Source organism: Ambystoma mexicanum, chromosome 13, assembly GCF_040938575.1.
Source record: "Ambystoma mexicanum isolate Mex_15411 chromosome 13, UKY_AmexF1_1, whole genome shotgun sequence".
NCBI classification, from domain to species: domain Eukaryota; kingdom Metazoa; phylum Chordata; class Amphibia; order Caudata; family Ambystomatidae; genus Ambystoma; species Ambystoma mexicanum.
The window spans coordinates 202,371,012-202,391,790 of NC_090938.1; the positions used below are offsets into that span (position 1 = coordinate 202,371,012).

At 46.8% G+C, this 20,779-nt stretch overlaps 1 protein-coding gene across 1 annotated transcript in view; it reads left to right on the forward strand.

Moving 5' to 3' along the window:
* The window catches only part of CACNA1S (calcium voltage-gated channel subunit alpha1 S), a 596,588-nt gene that overhangs the window by 376,909 nt on the left and 198,900 nt on the right, over nt 1–20,779 (forward strand). Inside the window, exons 21-22 of the mRNA XM_069633644.1 lie at nt 13,937–14,024; nt 15,121–15,228. Of these exons, the coding sequence (XP_069489745.1) occupies nt 13,937–14,024; nt 15,121–15,228 (196 nt within the window). The remainder of the gene's footprint in view (nt 1–13,936; nt 14,025–15,120; nt 15,229–20,779) is intronic.

The window sequence follows — 20,779 nt, forward strand, 5'->3', positions numbered from 1 at the left end:
CTATTGTGTCCAAAACGGTTTAATGCACGTTTTGCTAGTGAGTACGTCCGTGTGACATATGCCTCCTCTACTGCCACGACTTCGCCCTGTTAATGCACAACACTCTACACCCTATAAGTAAAATTGTACTCAATCTGTCTGAGAACCTGCTATACCTTGAACTCCACCAGAAATACTGCATTTTATTGTGTTGATTGTACCCTTAATTGCAAAGCTGCATTTCGACTGCTTCTGCCTTGAACTCCACCAGAAATACTGCATTTTATTGTGTTGATTGCACCCTTTTTTGCAAAGCTGCATTTAGACTGCTTCTGCCTTGAACTCCACCAGAAATACTGCATGTTATTGTGTTTATTGCACCCTTATTTGCAAAGCTGCATTTAGACTGCTTCTGTCTTGAACTCCACCAGAAATACTGCATGTTATTGTGTTGATTGCACCCTTTAGACTGGCTCCCACTGCAAAATTGAATCTAGGTGTTCCATTGTCTGTGTATTTGAATTGCTGCATTTAGGCTCCCACTGCAAAATTGAATCTAGGTGATCCATTGTCCGTCTATTTGAATTGCTGCATTTAGGCTCCCACTGCAAAATTGAATCTAGGTGATCCATTGTCCGTGTATTTGAATTGCTGCATTTTAGGCTCCCACTGCAAAATGAATCTAGATGTTCCATTGTCCGTGTATTTGAATTGCTGCATTTTAAGCTCCCACTGCAAAATTGAATCTAGGTGATCGATTGTCCGTGTAATTGAATTGCTGCATTTGGGCTCCCACTGCAAAATTGAATCTAGGTGGATCCATTGTCCGCGTATCTGAATTACTGTAGCAGTATCTGTATTTGCATTTTTGAATTCTTTACTTAGTCAATGTTGCGCCCTTTACAAATACTGCATCTAGACTACTCCCGTAGTTGCATTCTGCACTCAGCCACATAGCTTAGACCAGACCTAGAGAGCACACCAATACAGAATTTGATACAGGCACCCCCGGCTACAGCACCCATACCAACAATGCACGCACCCCTGCGCATCCTGCTCCCCACCTCACACACAACAAGTATACACATCCTGCTCCTAGTACTAGCAACGTACCAATACCACACCACTCACTACAACACCATGTCACTACCTCCCAATCACGCTAACAAACCCTGGCCAACTGACTGCCACCTGCAAGGCCAGACACATAACACTCTACCTTGCAATACCCTCGAGAGGAACGGCAGACTCCGCTCAAGAATTGCAAAACTCTATGAACCACTAGCTAGAACCCTGGCATCCTCTAACAAACAAACAACTAAACACTGGCCCACTCCAACCACCACCAACAGCCCCCCCTCCAAGACCCAAACTACAGCTTGCCCCACCTTACCTAAGATAAACACGCCCTGCCTCAAGGGCGGCCTAATAAACTCTAGGTCGCTAGTTGCACACGCTACAGAGATAGCAGACATCATCCACTCTGAACAGCTAGACCTCCTAGCAGTCACCGAATCTTGGCTTCACGCCGCAGCAGGACCCGCCCTCTCACTGGCCATACCAAATGGATATACCATATTGCGATCAGACAGAACCGATACTCGGGGTGGAGGCATTGCACTCATAACGAGAAACAATCTACCTTGCAAACTAGTACCATCCTCAGTCATCAACTCATGTGAGCTCATGACAGCCAAAATAAACATAAATAACACCCAGACTCTCACAATATACCTGGTCTATAGACCTCCAGGCCCCATTGGGACCTTTGAAGACGATATATCAAATATCATCTCGAATAATCTAAGAAATTCCTCCCAAGTCCTACTACTAGGCGACTTGAATTTAGGTTATAACGACCCCAAAGACACACATGCATCCAATGTGGCTAGTATCCTAGCAGAACAAGGATTTACCCAAAGAGTGCTCACCCCCTCACACAACAAAGGCAGAACCCTGGACTGGGTAGCAGATTACAACTGCAACGCCACGATAGCCTCCATTTCCCCCAGATTTGGACAGATCACCACCTCATAACCTTTACCCTAACTACCGCCAAACCCACCTTGGCACCCACACCTCTAGCGCCATCCATTCCTACCCGGAACAAAAAAAACATCACCTGTGACAAACTGCTACCCCTCATCCTCCCTACACTCAACGACATCCCGGAAAACCTGGACCCCGAAGCTGTGGTTAAGGTATTTAACCACATCATGACCACATCTCTAGACTCTATTGCACCATTCAAACTTAGGCAAAGTAAACCCAAAGCCCATCTCAATTCATGGTACACCCCATACCTAAAATCATTGCGCAAACAAAAAAGGCATTGTGAAAGATCCTGGCGAGCACAACCTTCTGACAAAAACAAAGCCAACCTCAGCTCCATCACAGCCCTATACAAAAAAGAAATCAAACTAGCTAAATGCGAAACTTACAACGCTAGAATTGCCCAAGCCAACTCTAGTACGAAAGAACTCTTTGTCATCCTCAAAGAGCTAGAAGCACCCATCCCGGTGCCAGACAACTGCATCAAAGACCAACTCTGGTGTTCCAACATACAGCAAGCTCTAGCCAACAAAGTCACTACCCTTCAAACTAAAATTGCCAAGAAAAAAGCCACACTCGCCGGCAACAAACCCATTAGCGTCAACCTAGAGCAACCAAGTAACTCTACCAATCACCCCAGATTTAAGTTTTCCAAAGTCACCATAAAAGAAACAGAAAATACCATACTATCTCTCAAACCCACCAACTGTCAAGGTGACCTATGCCCCGCTCAACTTCTAAAGGATCCAGCCAGAGATCTGGCCCTCTTTATCACAAAACTTATCAACTCATCCTTCTCCACCAATACCATCCCATCCAACCTCAAAGAATCATGGGTGCTTCCTCTACTGAAAAAGCAGTCCCTTGACCCACTAGTACCCACCAATTACCGCCCGATTACTACAGTGCCCTTTCTCTTAAAGATCTTAGATGAAATGGCATACTCCCAGATACAAAAATACTTGGAAACCAACTCTCTACTAGGAACTAGGCAAGCAGGCTTCCGGCCCCAACATGGGACAGAAACAGCCCTCCTAGACCTCAAGTCACAGATAGATGAACTCCGGGATGAAGGGAAATCGGCCCTCCTTCTACTCCTGGACTTATCAGCTGCCTTCGACCTGGTCGACCACACAGTCCTATGCAGCCACCTGGACTCGGCAGCTCACTTCTCCAAAGAAGCCATAGCATGGATACAATCTTTCCTAACCAACAGAACTATGAGAGTTTTCTCTCCTATGGCAGCAGCCACCCCCATCCTCATTACCTGCGGAGTGCCCCAGGGATCTTGCATCTCACCCACCCTCTATAATATCTTTACCAAGCCCCTTTTCGATGATCTGGACCTTCTGGGTGTCACCTACACCAACTATGCAGATGACACACAGATTCTCCTACCGCTTACCGGTGATTACGACAAGGATTTGGCCTTGGTGAACAGGATATATCTCATCATCCAGGCATGGATGGCCACCCACGGTCTATGCCTGAATGATGACAAAACAGAGATCATCATCCTGGGCACTCCCTCAACCCTCAAAAAACTCAGCCCCGAATACTCAGCATTCAACATAGACAATAATATTATTACTGTCACCAAGGAGGTTAAAACCCTGGGTTTCTATCTGGACTCCACTCTCTCCTTCAACAAGCAGGTCAATGCCTTGGCCTCGGCCACAGCATATACATGCAGGTTGATTAGAGCTGGCAAGGCCTTCCTGTCACAGGACAGTTGCATCACCCTAGCCAGAGCCCTCATCTTATCCAGTCTGGACTACTGCAACGCTCTTTACATATGAGCCAATAAACAAACCATCAAAAAAATCCAACTCCTACAAAATAATGCACTGAGAGCAGCCCTAGGAATCCCCAAGAGAGAACATATCTCTAATACTAGAAGAGCCAACAACTGGCTCTCCACTCATGATAAAATAAAACTAAAAACTGCCTCCCTCACCCGCAAATGCTTGAACAATGCAGCACCCCGTTACCTATCCGACAGATTCACTTTGAAGCCAACCACAAGAATCACCAGACTCGCCAACACCAACTACCTCTGGGTCCCCAGATACAAACGTGCCAAAATCGGAGGCAGCAGCTTCCAGGTCAAGGCAGCACTCCTATGAAACTCACTACCATCCCCTCTAAGAATCGATCAAACCTATCACAAGTTCCACCAGAGTATCACTAGTTGGCTTAAAGATGCCGACATCTAGGCATATACCTTGCTAACTTACCCCGGCACCTCTCTCTACACTGCATGCACCAACCGCACCAACTACTTTGTAAAACTTTGCATGCCTTCAATGTACCTGCCTGTATATATCGTAACCTTATTGTGCCCACATGTAACCAATCGGCACCTGCACACAAATGTATTTTACATGTTGTAACCAAGCTTTGAATATCCTTATGCCTTGCGCCTGAATACCCTCGGGTCTGGAGCGCATAACAAATAATAAACTAAACTAAACTAAACTAAACTAAACTAAACTAATATAATCCACAAACCGGAGAAGAAATACAACCCTGCTGACATCATTGCCGACATCCACTACCTGATACGTTACAGGGACAGGATACGTCCAAGATGGAAGAATACATCAATATCATCACCCAAACACCGCCATCAAGACCGGTGTCTACCTCCTTTATAAATGAAAGTACTTGGCAGGATGAAACACTGCTCAAAGTATGAGAATTGTTAACATCGAGGAATTGGAACTCTGTTACTCCGGATGGTCGTGAGAGAAGCAAAATATCAGTGTGTGACTTGTGTTCCGTCAAGAAAGTACAGGAAGAGCTTCCTGTCTCTGATGAGGGACTCATTATGAGGGACATTCGACTGGTCACTCCACTTAGCCTTCAACAACAATTAGTTGATCTTGTGCATGAGGGAAATTGAGGAGTAGTTGCCACCATGTGACAGTTTAGAGATACCATGTGGTTTCCCAGCCTTGATGACCTCGTAGAAGGTACCATACATTCCTGCCATCTGTGTCAATGTACCATGAGAGCCGAGAAACCCGAACCATTAGAGACGTCGAAACTGTCTGAGACTGTGTGGAACAAGGAAGTGGTTGATTTCTTTGGACTTCTTAAGGATGGAAAGTATCTTTGCGTAGACATTGGACAAATCCCCCGATTTCACATCATACAGGTTGTGTCGTCCAAATCGTCAGCGGTTGTGATTCTGCAATTTGATGTCGTCTTCTCAGCATGGGGTATTACAGATGTTCTGAAGTCGGACAATGGGCCCCCTATCTGTGGGACAGAATTTGCCTGTTTTCTATGGCACATGGGTGTTCATCACCCAAAAATCACTCTCTTATGGCCGCATGCCAACAGTATGATTGAAAGGTTCATGGGCAGTTTAAAGAAGATGGTACAACAAAATGAGCACAGCATTGCACCCCTCAATCAAGATCTGTGCAACCTGCTGATAGACTAAAGGAACTCCCCTCAGAGGTCTAACAAGGGAAATTCCCTGCTGAGTTAATATGCGTCAGGAAGCCAAGGACGAGCCTACGACACATCCCCATCACAGATGAACATCTTCATCGAGAAGTTGTGACGGCAGACCTGAAAAGGAAAGAGACGATGAAGGAGTATGTAGATCAAAGGAGATACGCTGCATGGTCATCCATACATATGGGAGATGGCGTCCTGGTTCACTGTCTGCAAGCAAGGAGGAAAAAATCTCCATTTAACCAATGCACATGACAGTATCAGATATCAAAGGGTCCTCGATGACCATGAGAACTCCGGATCGGGTGATCACTTGCAACACCTCTCACTGTAAGAAATATATGATGACTAGTGAGGACGAACCAGAGGCAGAAAGGCAAAGAGGAAGCGTCCGCCGAACCAAGGCTGGCAGACATGAGTGAGCAGGGGAGCATTTCCTCTCAGAGTCAGATTTATCTGGCAGCCCATACGACTCATTGAAAAGATGTGAAATTGACGAAATGGCAGCTCGGCACAAGGTACTTTATTTTGCCCTTGGGAGATGTGTGAGAAACCAAAGGGTGTCTCACCTACTAGTCCCTGGGATCTCTCTCTCTCAGATGGCCAGGGCATGGCCATCGCTTTTGGATTGAGACCCTGGGGGTGGACCAGTGTGGGAGGATCACCTGGGTGAGGGGTCTTCGGGAAGTGGGGGTGAGGGGACCAATGGTGAGATGTAGTATTCCCCCCTTTCCCGTACACCTGACCCATCCGATTTTAGAGGATTCTCTGATGTCTCAACCCCCCCTTTCTATAAAACACTTGGCCAAGGAAGAGGGTCAACTGAGAGTAAAGAGGCTAACCCTTACATATCTTATTGGACATGTCCCACTTATCGGGTCAGGCAAAGTCAGGCACTTGACTTTAAGTGCATACATCTGATATCAATTAGCTCTCCTCACATGGATAAAAGGCAGAACATAGAGACACACTCTGAGCAAGGTGGAACACGAGTAAGAGCAGAACTTCCGGAGTGAAGGCAAACCTAATGGAACAGAGCGATGGACCGAGTTACAAGAGCAAAGGGTAGAGAACCCCAGGAGTTCCCTGCAGGAGGTCATTGCCTCCAAAAGGCAGCGAAAGAAATGTGGAGAAGGCCAAGTCCCAGACAAGAAGACTGCATTGTGTTTCAAGGATGCCAGCGACCCTCCAGGGTGAAGGGCAGAGTTGGGGAGGTGAGGCCAAGACTGTGGTATTAACCTTGACTCGTGAATGAAAAACTGCAAAGACAAGAAAGAAACGCGCCGGTGAGTTGGCAAATGACATTAAAGACTGGTGTGATTTAAGGAAAGATCGAAGTCGCAACAGTATATCGCACAACTGAAGGCTGCACGCGGGTGGATGAAATGCGAAGGAGGCAGACCTGTGATTAATTTATTAGCTCTGAAACCAGCAATACTGTGTAGCAGAGTGGTCTGGCGAAAGGAAGTAGTGAGTAGGAAGTCAAAAGTCTCAGTGAAAGGTGAAATGTTTTGTTTGATAAAGTGAATGAACTATAAAAAGCAAAGTGATCAAAACTAACCCTGGGTAAAATGGGGTGAATTAAAAAAGGTGAACATTGAACTTTTGTGCTTATGACATCGAACTACCCAGACCAAGAGACAATGGGGAAAATAACACAAAAGTGTGAGCTGAAGGAAAAGTCAAAGTGGTCCTGCGGTGGTCTATAGTAAAAGTCATGCACATTCGAAATCTTCGACAGCAGGAAAAGGTCTGAGCCCGACTGAGGGAGACCGGAAGTGTGATAAGTTAGGGGAAGGAAACGCGTAAAATATGTGAATTAAGCTTGGGGAAAGCGAACCCCTGCAAGTGTTGTCCTTTCAAAGTCTGTGCCCGACTGAGGGAGACCTAAGTGAACTTTTGCTTTGAAAGGTCAGAGCCCGACTGAGGGAAACCTATGTGAACTTTTGCTCTGAAAGGTCTGAGCCCAACTCAGGGAGACCGGCGTGAACGTTTTGTTGATCTGTGTTTTGAAAGCTGGAGACAGAGACTTTATCGTGGAAAGCCAGGTAGGCCTCAATCCACATTTTGAACTGCCTTTGTTTATTTCAGAACTTGAGCCAGAGTGTGTCATCCTGTCTTCGAGGACCACCTTACTCTGTATTGTTCAACGTGGGGAGGAGAGCTAACTAAGTCATACTTATTCTTTATTTTCTAACACTGATTTTCCTTTACACACTTTTTGTACAAGAGATAGGGCAAGCATTAGGTTTTGTTAGTATAGACCATCTTGATATGACATACTCAACTAGGGCTGTTTTTATTTATTATTTGATGGTAGATACTACTCCCATCCTAGCTATAGAGAAAGGAAGAGTTTTCCCAAACCCCAAAAATTGAATACCATGCCTCCCTTACAGATGTCATATCGCAGCATCATTGGGGTTAACCTGATATAACAATGCTGACGTGGCGCAGCCTACACACTGTGACAAAATGGGGCTATGAGAACTGCACATGCCTGAGGCGCTGCAGTTTGCGCGACAAAAACAAATAAAGACATACGCTTCCACTGATCTTTACATGTATTTCTTTTCCTCAAGGGCCTGCAAACGTTACGCCTCAACGTGGCGATACTACATAGAGGAGCCTACCCTTTCAAGTTTGATGTAGACACTATGGGCCTGATTCATGGAAATGCTTTATAATGGCGCAATCCCAAAGGAAAACGTTCCACGAATCAGGCCCTGTGTATCACTGGCAGGCCCGGGTATGATGGCATCACCATGATAGCACTGCAGCGCACTTTAGAACTTCATATCTACCCCTGTTAAGGTAGCCCTTGGCCAGGCAGGAAAGAGCCAGGATGGGCATGCCACTGTGCTGAATGACCAATGGATAGCCTTGCAGGCGTGACTAGACACACCTACCACACACGCCTGGTAAGGTTACTGGCCAAGACATTGTGGTGCAGAGAGTTTCATGCAAGCCACTCCACTGTCCAGTGATGGGTAGCATATACTACGCCCAAATGCTGACAGCTGTTCTATGTGACTACAAGGATCTTTGATATTCTTCTTTTCCCAGATGTACAAGTTCAGACACCCTTCCCCCTGCTTTTTCGGGGGGGGCGGATTGTCTCCCCCCCCCAGACCCTCCACTCATGTACTCCCCACCCACTCCAACTAATCCTCTAATGCCCTGTGTACTCTGGGCTTGTTTTTGAAGCCCTGCTTTGCAAAAGTGAGATGAAAAAGCAAGGCGCAGAAGGAGCACGAAAAGGAATGAACATATCTGCTGTGTAGTTCTCTTACGACTGCCAATGTCTCACGCTTTTGTGCCTGCAGGAGATTTTCATTCAGGCGAAAACGGCCCTAGAACTTGCTAAAAGAAGGCGGATTCCATAGCAATCCAATCGAAGTGCTTCCAACGCATAATGCACAGCTTAATTTGCATGTGGCATTTACATTTTTGTACACAAAGTGGAGGCTAAAAGTAAACAGTAAAGGCGATTTGATCTGTTTTACTCTTTACTTTTTGCTTTATAAAAGTTGAGAATTGCAGGCAGGGGACCCAACAGTAAAGACGAAACCATTTGTAAATTAAAGAAAATGAAATAGTGATTTAACTCTTTTTTAATAACTTTGTTTTTAGAGTAATCACTTACTCATCTTTACATCTTGGAGGAATCCAGATGCAGAGACCAGATTCTGCCGTTATGAGAAACAGGCTATGTGGGTTCTTTGAAAAATGGACTCTGGCGCCACCTAATGCAGCAGGAATGCCCATGCACCATCTTCCTTTCTACTCAACATTTCATCTCCCTTTTTAGTTTGGGCCATTATGTGTCACCACCTATAAGCCAAAACTATTGCATTAGAGTACAAATAGGAAGGAATGGCATATGAGGAGGCCATGCAGCGTGTAGGAGTTATTTGGTTATGTGCCCACCTATTGACTTCCCATGGCCATGCTAATCCCTTTGATCATTCCCACACAGTTCCTGCCCCTCCTTGTCCAAAACACCTTCTCATGGGAACTATTTGAGCTTCCTTTAAGCAAGCCTTACCATCAAACGTTCCACTCAAAGGGCCAGCCAGTGTTTCTTTCGAAGCAGTCTTCTAAGAGATATAAACCCGATACTGGTGTAATAGACATGTCTTCCCATGGATGCCTCCACCCACTCGATTTATAAGCACACTGCGTGTCATTCACTGAAGTGCTGGCAAAAACAAGCATTGGCAAAGCCAACAGTTGTGGCTTGTGTATAAGTATTAAGCATTTGCCGGGCACAGCTGCTGGATGCCCAGGCACCCACACCATTTTGCACCTGCTACCATCAATGGCCAGTTAATACCACTATGGCTGTGCCTGGCACGTGCCTTACCCATGCCTACACAAAAGCCCAAACTATTGGCATTGCCAATGCTTGTTTTTCGTTAGAGGTTTTGTACCCCCTATTTTACACTCTGTCTCACTTAAAGTGCTTTTTTTGCTCTGTGTCAGTCAAAGAAACAATTGTGTCCATTGCGGGTCAGATATTTGTACTCGACCGACAAAATGAGCAAACATTTGTATAGTACACAGGCTCTCAAACAGAGTGGATGTGTGCAAAGACCCCCCCTGCTCGTCCTTCTTTATGTCCTTTTGCTTTCACACAACCCCCCATCTCCCCACGCCCCCCCACACACACACTCACTTCCACGACTTCTCTCAGTCTGGACGATTTCTCCATCCCTCTCCTATTCTCTAAACCCCACAAATCGACCTATTTTTGTTTTGTACTACCTTGAATGTGTAAACATATAACTGTGGTGAGCCCAATTTTAATGCGCCTACATTAGAAATAAATGGAAAGCATTCTTTTAGTTTCAACCAATTATTTTAAGGTAAATCTACCCAGATGTCTTCGTTAGCCATTGGGGATGAATTTTCCTTCACATTCTCACTCCCTATAACCGCACCTGATATTTCATTCCACTCTCATTACCCGCCTTTTTATAGTTGCCATTTTTCTCATCCTTTCCGCTACCTCCTTGTACCGCACTTAGGGCCTCAACACGAGTTGGGATACCAACTGGGATACTGCCTAACTGTATTTGCGTTACCACCCACCCATTTGGCGGTATTACCACCGGATCACAAGTTGGGCAGTAAACATAATTCCCCATTCCCCACTTGGTCCATGGGGAATATTTGGTGCAATTACCGCAGGCGGTATTACTGCATGGTAATTGTGCTCAAAATCTGCATTTTGCAAACACATTTACCCCCAGCTTGCAGCTGGGGGTAAATGCTGCCAGACACGTGGTTGGGCGGACCCATAAATGCAGCGGTAATAGCGTTCCCGCTGAATTTAAGGGCTACCGCCAAACTCGTGATGAGGCCCCTAAACACTGGTCTCTGGTATTAAGCGCGTTCCAAAAGATTAATTCTCCCTCTCGCTCTAGAGATATCTGAGCCAGGCAGGGCGCGGCCGTACGGTAGAATGTGGCTACCTTTAGTCTAACTCGAGCCTCAAGCCACTGGCCACCAAACAAAATTGACAAGCGCAGACTCCTTGCGATGGACACAAGCACATTAAAAATAATTAGAATAGCTATTTTCCTGGCCAGAACCCTGTCTTGTAGCCAGACAGGTCCCTGCACGTGGGAAGGCTACCTGTGCAGAAAACTACAGTGTGCTCCTGGTTTCTGCATGCACAAAAATAGTGTTGAGGGTCCTGGAACTTCACATTTTCTTCAGATCTTGCATAATAACAAGCTAAATTAAACAATTGCCCTCATTACAAGGCTGGCTGTAAGGGGTTAACGGCGCCAGTAAGGATGCCGGTGGCATTAACCCCTTACCGCCGCATTACGAGGTCCCTTAGCCGGTTCCACTAAGGCCGGCTGGTAAAACCAGCCATGCTTAGCGGGTCCCGCTAAAGGACCAGGGAGCTAATCACGGGCCTGTTATTAACAGGCCCGTGATTAGCTCCCTCCCCATTCCCATTGAGCCCTATGGGGGCTCGAATGGGAATGTGGATAGGTATGTTGAATGGGGACTTACCGGGTCCTCCAAGGTTGGAATGACCCGGTAAATCCCCATTCAAGGAACCCGGACACCAGTTTGGAGGCAACCATGGCGCTAAGAGCACCATGGCTACCTCCAAACTCGTAATGACCCCCAATGACTATAAGCAGGTAGCACATATTTTTGTTCTGCATCTGCAAGTCTTCATATTCCATGAGAGATTCTATTTCGTGTTACGTTACTTTGAATTTCTATAATTTTAGTGTTCCATTCTGGGTGGGGTAAACAAAACCACATCATACTATTTTGCTTAACAAGCCTCCAAAGGTTTTTATATATTTATCACGTTGGGTTATTATGTGAATTGTCAAACACAAACGCATAGTTGCACGCAGTGCTTTAAGTGGGAGGCGGAATCGAAGCGGGCAGTTATGGGTGTGTGGCCTGAAGGGGGTGTAGCTTACGGACAGGCTACGGCTTAGTAAAGAGCCTCCTTCTTTACTTCCTTAATTATAGCACTGACCCCCGCCAGGCATCCCATTGCAGCGAGCATCACCCTCTCACCCGCGTTGCAAGGGTAATGATCCCTGCATCTCTTTAGTTAAAGAGACACCTGGCAGGGTTCCTCACCGCATTTAAGGAAGCACATGAGTGGCGGGTGCAAGCCAAGGCCTTTTTTTCAAAAGCCTGAAGCTTTCACACAAATAGCGCAGGAGCTTTAAGCAGTAGAAAAAATGCCTTGGCTTGTAGTGGCCTGTTCGACTTAGGTTGCCTGGGGACTTTGGGGAGTCCCAGCAGCCCCCCGGCTTGGTAACACTTTTGAGAGACTGCCAGGGCTCTGCCCCACCTACTCCCGGCCCACTTAAAGCCCTGGTTGCACCAATTAGACCTGGCTCAAAACCCGGGTTCCCCCCTTATCTAATGTGGCTGATCCCGGGAAAATCCTTCCATCTGCTTGACTGTATTTGGCAAAATTGGGAGTCACCTAAAAGTAACTTATTTCACTGTATATGCTATACAAATCCCAAGTGATGGATCAATATATATGTTGCTACACATATAATGATATTGATTATACATTCTACCTCACATTTATTTGTCTCCCACATTCCTCATTACTAATGGCAACTTGTTGTAATGAAACTTCAAAAGGTGTACTTGAGTATGCAGGACGGATGCCAAAAACTGCTGTGATTGCCCTTGATGTCACCTCGTGTGATATGAGCGCATGTTCAAATTAGGCGACTCCTCTTGTCTTTTGACAAACAGGGCATGGCAAATCTAATACAGAACATGCCCAGAATCCACACGGTGCCCTTCGACCCCGGCTCCCACAGCATGGCTCAAACCCACAGGTTACCATCTCCAAGAGAAGCACATGCCCAGAATCCACACGGTGCCCTTCGACCCCAGCTCTCATAGCATGGCTCAAACCCATAGGTTAGCATATCCAAGAGAAGCACATGCCCAGAATCCACAGAGTGCCTTTTGACCCAGCTCCCACAGCATGGCTCATACCCACAGGGTACCACCTCCAAGAGAGGAACATGCCCAGAATCCACAGGGTGCCCTTGTAACCATTTCTCAGAGCAAAACCCTGAGATTATAGCCTACTTCCCCCAAGTTAGGGCTTGAGCTCACAGGATACTGTGCACCAGTCAGGTTAAGCAAGGATGTGAGAGCCCCCCTACTGAGAATGAACACGGGTTGAATACCATGTTCTATGGAAATTATCCACAGCCACGTTTTAGCTCACTGCACCCTTCACAGAAGAGAAATATCCGTTTGCATATCAGTCTTTGTCCCACCCACAAGGGCAGTCGAGCAGCGAACTGCCAGGCAAATCTCCTCTGTACAAGACTACCATCAGCAATCCCATACACGTGTTTCTGCCTTGCTGGGCCGCCTCAGTGAGGTGAAGTTGAGCCTCTCTAAGGCACAGTGAGCCATGGCTAATCCAGTCGTGGACTAGTGATTGGCCTGTTAGGGCCAAGCCAGACCACGTGAATCGGGTGTACTAAAGAACTCTCTGCCCCCTACCTCTTTATATCTCCCCCTCTCTGTCACCCCTCCCTATCTTCCTCTTTCCCTCTAGCCCTCTTTCTCCACTATCCCGTGGTTACTAACCCTTCCTTAACCATTGCTTATCAACATTCTCTCTCTCTCTCTCTCTCCCCTCTTTTCTCCCCCTCTCGGTCTCTATTTCTCTCTCTTCTCCCTCCGCTACCTTTTCTTTTCTCTAACCCTCTCTCCCTCTTTTCTCTGCTACCCCATTTTTAACTGTTTACCTTCTTGCTCCCTAATTGTTTCTGTCTCTCAAACTGTCTCATCTGCGCGCGCACCCTCTTTCTTTCTCCAAGACCCACTTCTCTCTTACTCACCCTAGCTTCCTCCCTCTCTCCATTGCATACAATATACACCTCTCTTCTCTTTTCCCCTCCAGGTCTAGCGCCATTTCCGTGGTGAAGATTTTGAGGGTTCTAAGAGTCCTCCGTCCATTGAGAGCCATCAACAGAGCAAAAGGACTAAAGGTAAGGTTTACAGGTGGGCCCTAATATAGCCCACACATCAAGTAAGTCCTAGCACTGCAGGCATGTGCATGCATTGCTAAAGCCCAGGGACCATGGGCGTAATTTTAGGGGGGACAGGGGTGTTTGTCCCCCCCAACTTTCATGGTACACCATTTTGTCCCCATTCATTTGGCTGGGGCACCTTTTCCTCGGATGTCATGTCCCCCCCAACATTTTCAGCAAAGTTACTCCACTGCCAGGGACAAACTCCATTGGACCTGACCATCTTGTGTCCTTTCCAAGCATGTGGTAATGTGCAAAAATGGAGAGTAGGAGCATAGAAGTAAGAAGTGGTGTGCATGAAGCTCCAACTAAGAGTGGGTGTTGCTATTTATTGAATGTTGAGCACCAGATGTGTCATTCTGCAAGTCAGTCACCCAGGTGGGCATTGCAGGTCGTCACCCAGGTGGGCATTGCAAGTCGGTCGCCCAGGTGGGCATTGCAAGTCGGTCACCCAGATGGGCATTGCAATTAACCAACTGCCAATGGTTTATACTGGATCCACTCGCTGAGGTTTTTTAGACATCTGCAAAATGAATACAGACAACATGAGCTATCTTATGTTGTCCTCCCTGTCTCGGGAGGATAGCTCAGGGGCAACGTGAGCGCCTTGGAAGCAAGGCGGCATGTACCACCACAGGTTCGATCCCCGGCTCCGCGCTTAGAAACCTCTGGGTATTAAGCACGTTATAAATAGCCAATCATATCATATCATGACATTTGGGTCCAATTGTACTTGGAGCTGGTTGTCCGATTCTAAGGGTGTTTATTGGGAAGTTTGTAAGTGTTTTTATTCAACCAGTGAAATATCCCTTGTTTTTCCCCATTGGATATTTGAAGACCAATATCCCAAAAACATATATCCCAGCTACGCCCAGCGAATACCATTTATCGCTGGTCAACTGGATTTCTAGTGTGATGACTTTGGCTGGCCCAGGGCCCACTGTGGCTGGCAGCGCAGAGCCCTGGTTCCCTTAGCTGCTGCTTCTGTTGTGTGTACCATGTTTCATTGCCAGTGCCTGATGCCCCATGTCCTGTTTGCCTCTGTCCTCCACAGCACGTGGTGCAGTGCATGTTCGTGGCCATCAAGACCATCGGCAACATCGTCCTGGTGACCACCCTCCTGCAGTTCATGTTCGCCTGCATTGGGGTGCAGCTCTTCAAGGTAACCTCCTATAGTAGCCTGTGGACATTGCAAATAGGTAACACCCCCTTGTTCAGTGGCATTCATAGCTGTTAACGGCCCACAACCCTTGTCAAGACCCTTGGTTTGCTGGGACCTAGGTAGGCCCGAGCTGGTGGTCCATTACCCTCACAATCGTGTACAGAAATAGCCGTGAGGTGTTGCTTCCCAACGCTTATTAGTACACCTGACTGTAGGAGCCAAAAATAAGATGTCACCCATAGCAGTGCACTTTTGTCTTCTTATTCTTGTTTTTAAAAGTTTAGTTTAGATTGGTAGTTCTGCGTATACTCTTATAAGTAAAGTTTTAGTTGTATTAAGTCTCAACTTCCTTAAAGTGATGATTGCAGCAAACCTTGTTAAATGGGTGGAATATATTTATTTATTTATGTATACATTTTATAAAGCGCGCTAAACCCTGAGACGTCAAGGTGCTGTTACAACCAGCTACACGCAATCAAGAAGTCAAAAGAGAAAAAAATGACAAAGGAGGGAAGCCATCAGCCAATCACCAATCACCCCCAAACAAGAGTGCTTTGAGTTGAGACTGCCCAATATAGTTGCACAGAAATTGTTGAGGAAACAGTGCAGATGACTACACATTGCGTACATTTATGGTTTTGGTCTATTGCTATTCCTGCCAACATCTCCTGGGCAGTATTACAGAAATCTATAACAGGTGCGACGGCAATTACAACTAGAGCCAAAATTTCCCTTGTGCAAAAAAAAATCTTTCAAGACAAATTTTGTGCAAGGACAGTTTTTGCCTTGGCCATAGTACAGAAATTTGCCCTGAAAAATTGAAGGAATGTTTTTTGCACAGTGCAATTTTCGCCCTAGTGCTCATTGCTCTTTCACTGGTGCAACATTTCTGAAATACCACCCCTGGATCACAATCACAGCCAATCCATAAATCAGTGCAACTGCGCCCAAAAAGATCTAATATCTGAAAGGTTTCAGCAAGATTTTAACAAAACGTCTTGATTTAAATCTCCTGAACACTAATGAAATCATCAAAGATTTTGACTGGATCATTAAGGACCATGGGCCTCATTCCGAGTACGGCGCTAACCAATGGCGCTATTAACGCCTTGGTTGACGCCGTACCCGGACCGGCAGCGCCTTGGTGGATGGCGGAATTACCGCCCCATTCCAAGGGTGGCGGGGCGGTAATTCCCCAATCCCCATTTACCCTTCCCCATTCCCATTTTTGCCCCATAGGGCATAATGGGAGTGGGGAAGGCGTTAATTACGCCACCGTAAATTACGGTGGCGTAATTAACATCAAGGTCCCTTAGCGCCATGGTTTTTAACACCTGCTAAAAGCAGGTGTTAAAACCTCCATGGCGCAAAGGGAACTCGGAGTATGGCGGTAAGGGATTACCGCCACCGCTCTCGTTAGCGGTGGCCGCTATCCCTTACCGCCATACTCGGAATGAGGCCCCATGTCTGTAATTGTGCTCCCTTTGAAAAAGATGGTTGGAATCTCTGGGAAAATTAAAGCAGAAGGTAAACACATTAATTAATCTAAAGTTACCAAATTATCATTTATGCATAATAGTGACAAAAAGGTTCAACAATATGAGCCTGTCCCTTGAAATTCATTGTATGTAAACCAGTGAAACAGGCTGTGGACGCGTGCCAAAGCAAGTGAGTTTATCAGGATGAATGGTCGGGGTTATTCCCACTTTGGGTATCATTTCTTCTCATTTGCTCTGAAAAGGAGAACTTGTCTTTCTAGGCAGCTTTCACTTGGCTCGAGACAATGGGCCTCATTACGAGTACGGCAGTAGGGGGTTAACGGCACCGGTAAGGGTGCAGGTGCTGTTAACCCCCTACCGCCGCATAGCGGGTCCCACTAAGGCCGGCTGGTTTTACCAGGGACCAGGGAGTTAATGACGGGCCTGCTATTTGCGGGCCCGTTATTGGCTCCTTCCCCATTCCCATTGAGCCCTATGCGGGCTCGAATGGGAATGGGGAATGGTTTTCAGAATGGGGACTTACCGTGTCCTCCAAGGTTGGAATGACCCGGTAAGTCCCCATTCTGACTACCCGGACCCGGACAAGGGTTTGGAGGCAGCCATGGCGCTAATAGCACCATAGCACCTCCAAACTTGTAATGAGGCCCAATGTGTCTCAAATTGCACATTGAGAAGGATTTCTGTCTGCTGTGCCAGGCCTGCTCCTACAGTGTGATCAGGGAGGAAGCACCAGAAGTCTGAAATGCCATACATGCCCAGTGTCCATGGCAACCTCGATCAATTTGCAGAATTGGTTTCTAAAATATCATTGCAATTATTTCATGGCATTTCATTCGGGACACTGGGCCTCATTACACGGACGGCGGTGGACCAAGGTGCTATTAGCACCTTGGTCCATGCCGGTAAAATACCGGCACCGCCTTGGTGGAAAGGGGAATTACCGCCCTATTCCAAGGTTGTTGGAGCGGTAATTCCCCCTTCCTCCATTGCCCTTCCCCATTCCGATTTTTGCCCCATAGGGCATAATGGGAATGGGGAAGGTGCTAATTACGGCACCGCAAATTGCGGTACCGTAATTAGCTCCCTGGTCCCTTTGCGGGTTGGTTTTTAACGCCTGCAAAAAGCAGGCGTTAAATTCTCCAACCCGCAAAGGGACCTCGTAGTAAGGTGGTAAGGGTTAACGGTCACCGGTACCATTAACGGTGACCGTTAACCTTTACCGCTGTCCGTGTAATGAGGCCCACTATCTTTAAACTTTAAAACAAATGTCCTACCTTGAGCGTTATATGGAGAATACCCAATCCTTTACATAGACCCTTTATTGTCCTCTAGTATTTACTGTTGGAAACCTATTTACTACACTCCAACAGTGACAACAAGCAATGACTGCATCGGAAAAAGTATACAGGACAAACATATATCTGGCCTTTTATTATTTTGTTTGATGTGTCTCACCCATATTAATTCTGCATCTTTCAGACATGATTCAATGTTAAGAAGGGGGGGGGGTCGACCACCTCAGCCATAGTTAATTTTTCACAATGTAGGTCCTTCGCTTTCTCCCACTGAGATTTCAACATCTTCTGGTGGCTGCAAAACTTGCCTTCTGAATAACCACAGAATTACCGCAGATGTGGCTTCAGAGGTTTATTGAAGATGTATGTACAATTATGTATCTCACCTCTTCCCTCTCATGCCCTCTGCAAAGCATTGGCCACACACTTCACTGCAAAAACACAGGACATCCTGAGCACTCGCTCTTCCTTTTCCCCCCTCCGCTCCTCCCATCCCCCTGCCACCTATGGCCTCCCATGCTCCCACAGCCTTTCTCTCCTATTTCTCTCCTTTCACTTCATTTGGGGTCACTAGAGTTGGTTACTCTATGACAGTATCCTCCAAACAGGTCTCCCCCTGTTCTTTCAGAAGTATTAAGGACAATATCTGCACAATTGCCCCTGCACTTGCTGATTTTTTGCAATCACTCTCTTGCTACTGGATCTTTCCCCTCTTCCCTCAAGCTCTCCCTTGTGCGCCCCCTCCTGAAAAAAACTTACACTGACCCCTCATGCATGGCTAACTACTGTGCCATCTCTATCACCCTCTTCCTTGTGAAAGTTTTGGAGAAACTGGCCGTCCCCCAACTGACCCAGCATACTGAGCTTGTCGGGTGCCTACATCTGGATTCTGAGCATCCAGAGGCACGGAAACTGCTCTCCTGAACACCCGTGAAGAACTGGTCACATCTCTTGACGCTTACTCTCCAGCTGTTCTCATTCTACTTGATCTCTCCTCTGCATTTGATATGGTCAACCACTCAATCCTCATAAAACGGCTCCACGAGACCCTTGGTATCTCGGAGAGGACACTGGACTGGCTGACCTTCCTCACTGACTGCCCCTACCATGTCATTCTGGGTTCTTTCTCCTCTCCCACCTCTATCTCCACCTGCGGCATCCCCCATCTATATTGCCCTGCTTGCACACCTTGTTTCCACTTTCTCCCCCTATTTCGTGTTATGCAGATGACCCACAACTCTTCTTTAAATGTCCCTCTGATCCTCTCTTTACTTCCTCCATCATCCCTGACTGCCTGATTGCCATTCTGCCATCCAGTCCTGGTGTGCCTCCAATGATCGCTACCTCAACGCGGCAAGACTGAGATTCTTCCCATTGGGACTCCTGCTCCCTCTTTCTTCCCTTCACTCTGGCCACCCTCTTTGGGCTATTCCACTTCTCCTTCATCTGAAGCCAGAAACTTTGGAGTTATCTCAGACTCCTCTTTCGTTGCTCCTTCACATGCAGGACCTTGCCAAGAAGGCCCACTTTCAAGTCCACCTCCTCAAAGGAATCCTTCCTTTCCTCACTTTTCCCAGAAGCTCGATGTCTCTAGAGCCCTGGTACTCTCTAGGCGGGGCTACTGCAAAAGTCTCTTCGTTAATATACCCTCTTCCTCTCTCCGACCACTCTAGCTAATCCAGAATAGGGGTGCAAGACTTAGCCTTTACCTCAAGCCCAGGGACTGCATCACTCCAGCCCTACAATCTCTCCATTGACTCCCGGTTGCTGCAAGGATCAAATTGAAATCCCTCTGCATCATACACAAGGCTCTTTGGGCCTGGGGACCCCACTATCTACAACTCGCTCTCACCAAATACTCTCCCTCCAGATCTTTATGCTCCTCCAGCGCCAACTCTCTGCATGTCAAGTGCTTCTCTAAACAGCCATCTGGTGGCCGATATCTCTCCTCGGCTCTCCTCGGCTAGCTCTCTCCTCTGGAACAGCCTCACCCTTCCTCTTTGTCTGCAGCCGGATCTCCTCAAATTCCAGAAGATCCTCAAGACTTTCCTTTTCAGCTCCCCTTGCCCCTCTGCCTCCCTCGCTAATCCCCACAGTCGCTGAGATTGGTGACCAGGGCCGTTATGTGTCCTGCTGTGTCCTGGCCTCCCACCCCCAATCGCCTTAAGCCACCGCCCACTCCCAGCACTTGCTTTTGGGGGCCCACTGGCCTGCACTTGTTGTATTGGCAGTTGACCACTCTTACCAAGTGATCTCTGCGAGGCACTAACAATTGTTTGCAAATTACTCTCTAGTACTTCCCTCCGTGAAACTCCTAGCGCTTACCCCCTCCCTCGACCCTTCTCTCCCTCTCTGCACTTGCATGTTTTGCATGCTCACAAGGCCTAGTGGGACCACCTCTTTCTTTCTCTTCATTCTTATGATATTTGCCTTTCACTCCCTTGTTCCCTCCCCGTTTACCCTGTGGGCGCTTTGGAACACAATGTGCTTGATATATAAGCGCCTTACAAATGCACAGTAAAATAAATTAAATAAATAAAGGTGCATCGTCCTATCCCTTATAAATTAAGAATCAAAGATTAAAACCAGGTAATTAAAGAAAGGCCACATTTAAGTGGCTTCAGGACTTAATATGTCGGCATCTTGGTGCTTTGTAAACCTCTTTTAATATACATTGTTCAAAGATTCTCATTGTTAACCTTATCAGGCAGGTATTTTTTTAATGCTGCAATCTCGTAAGACATCTATGCCCCCTCC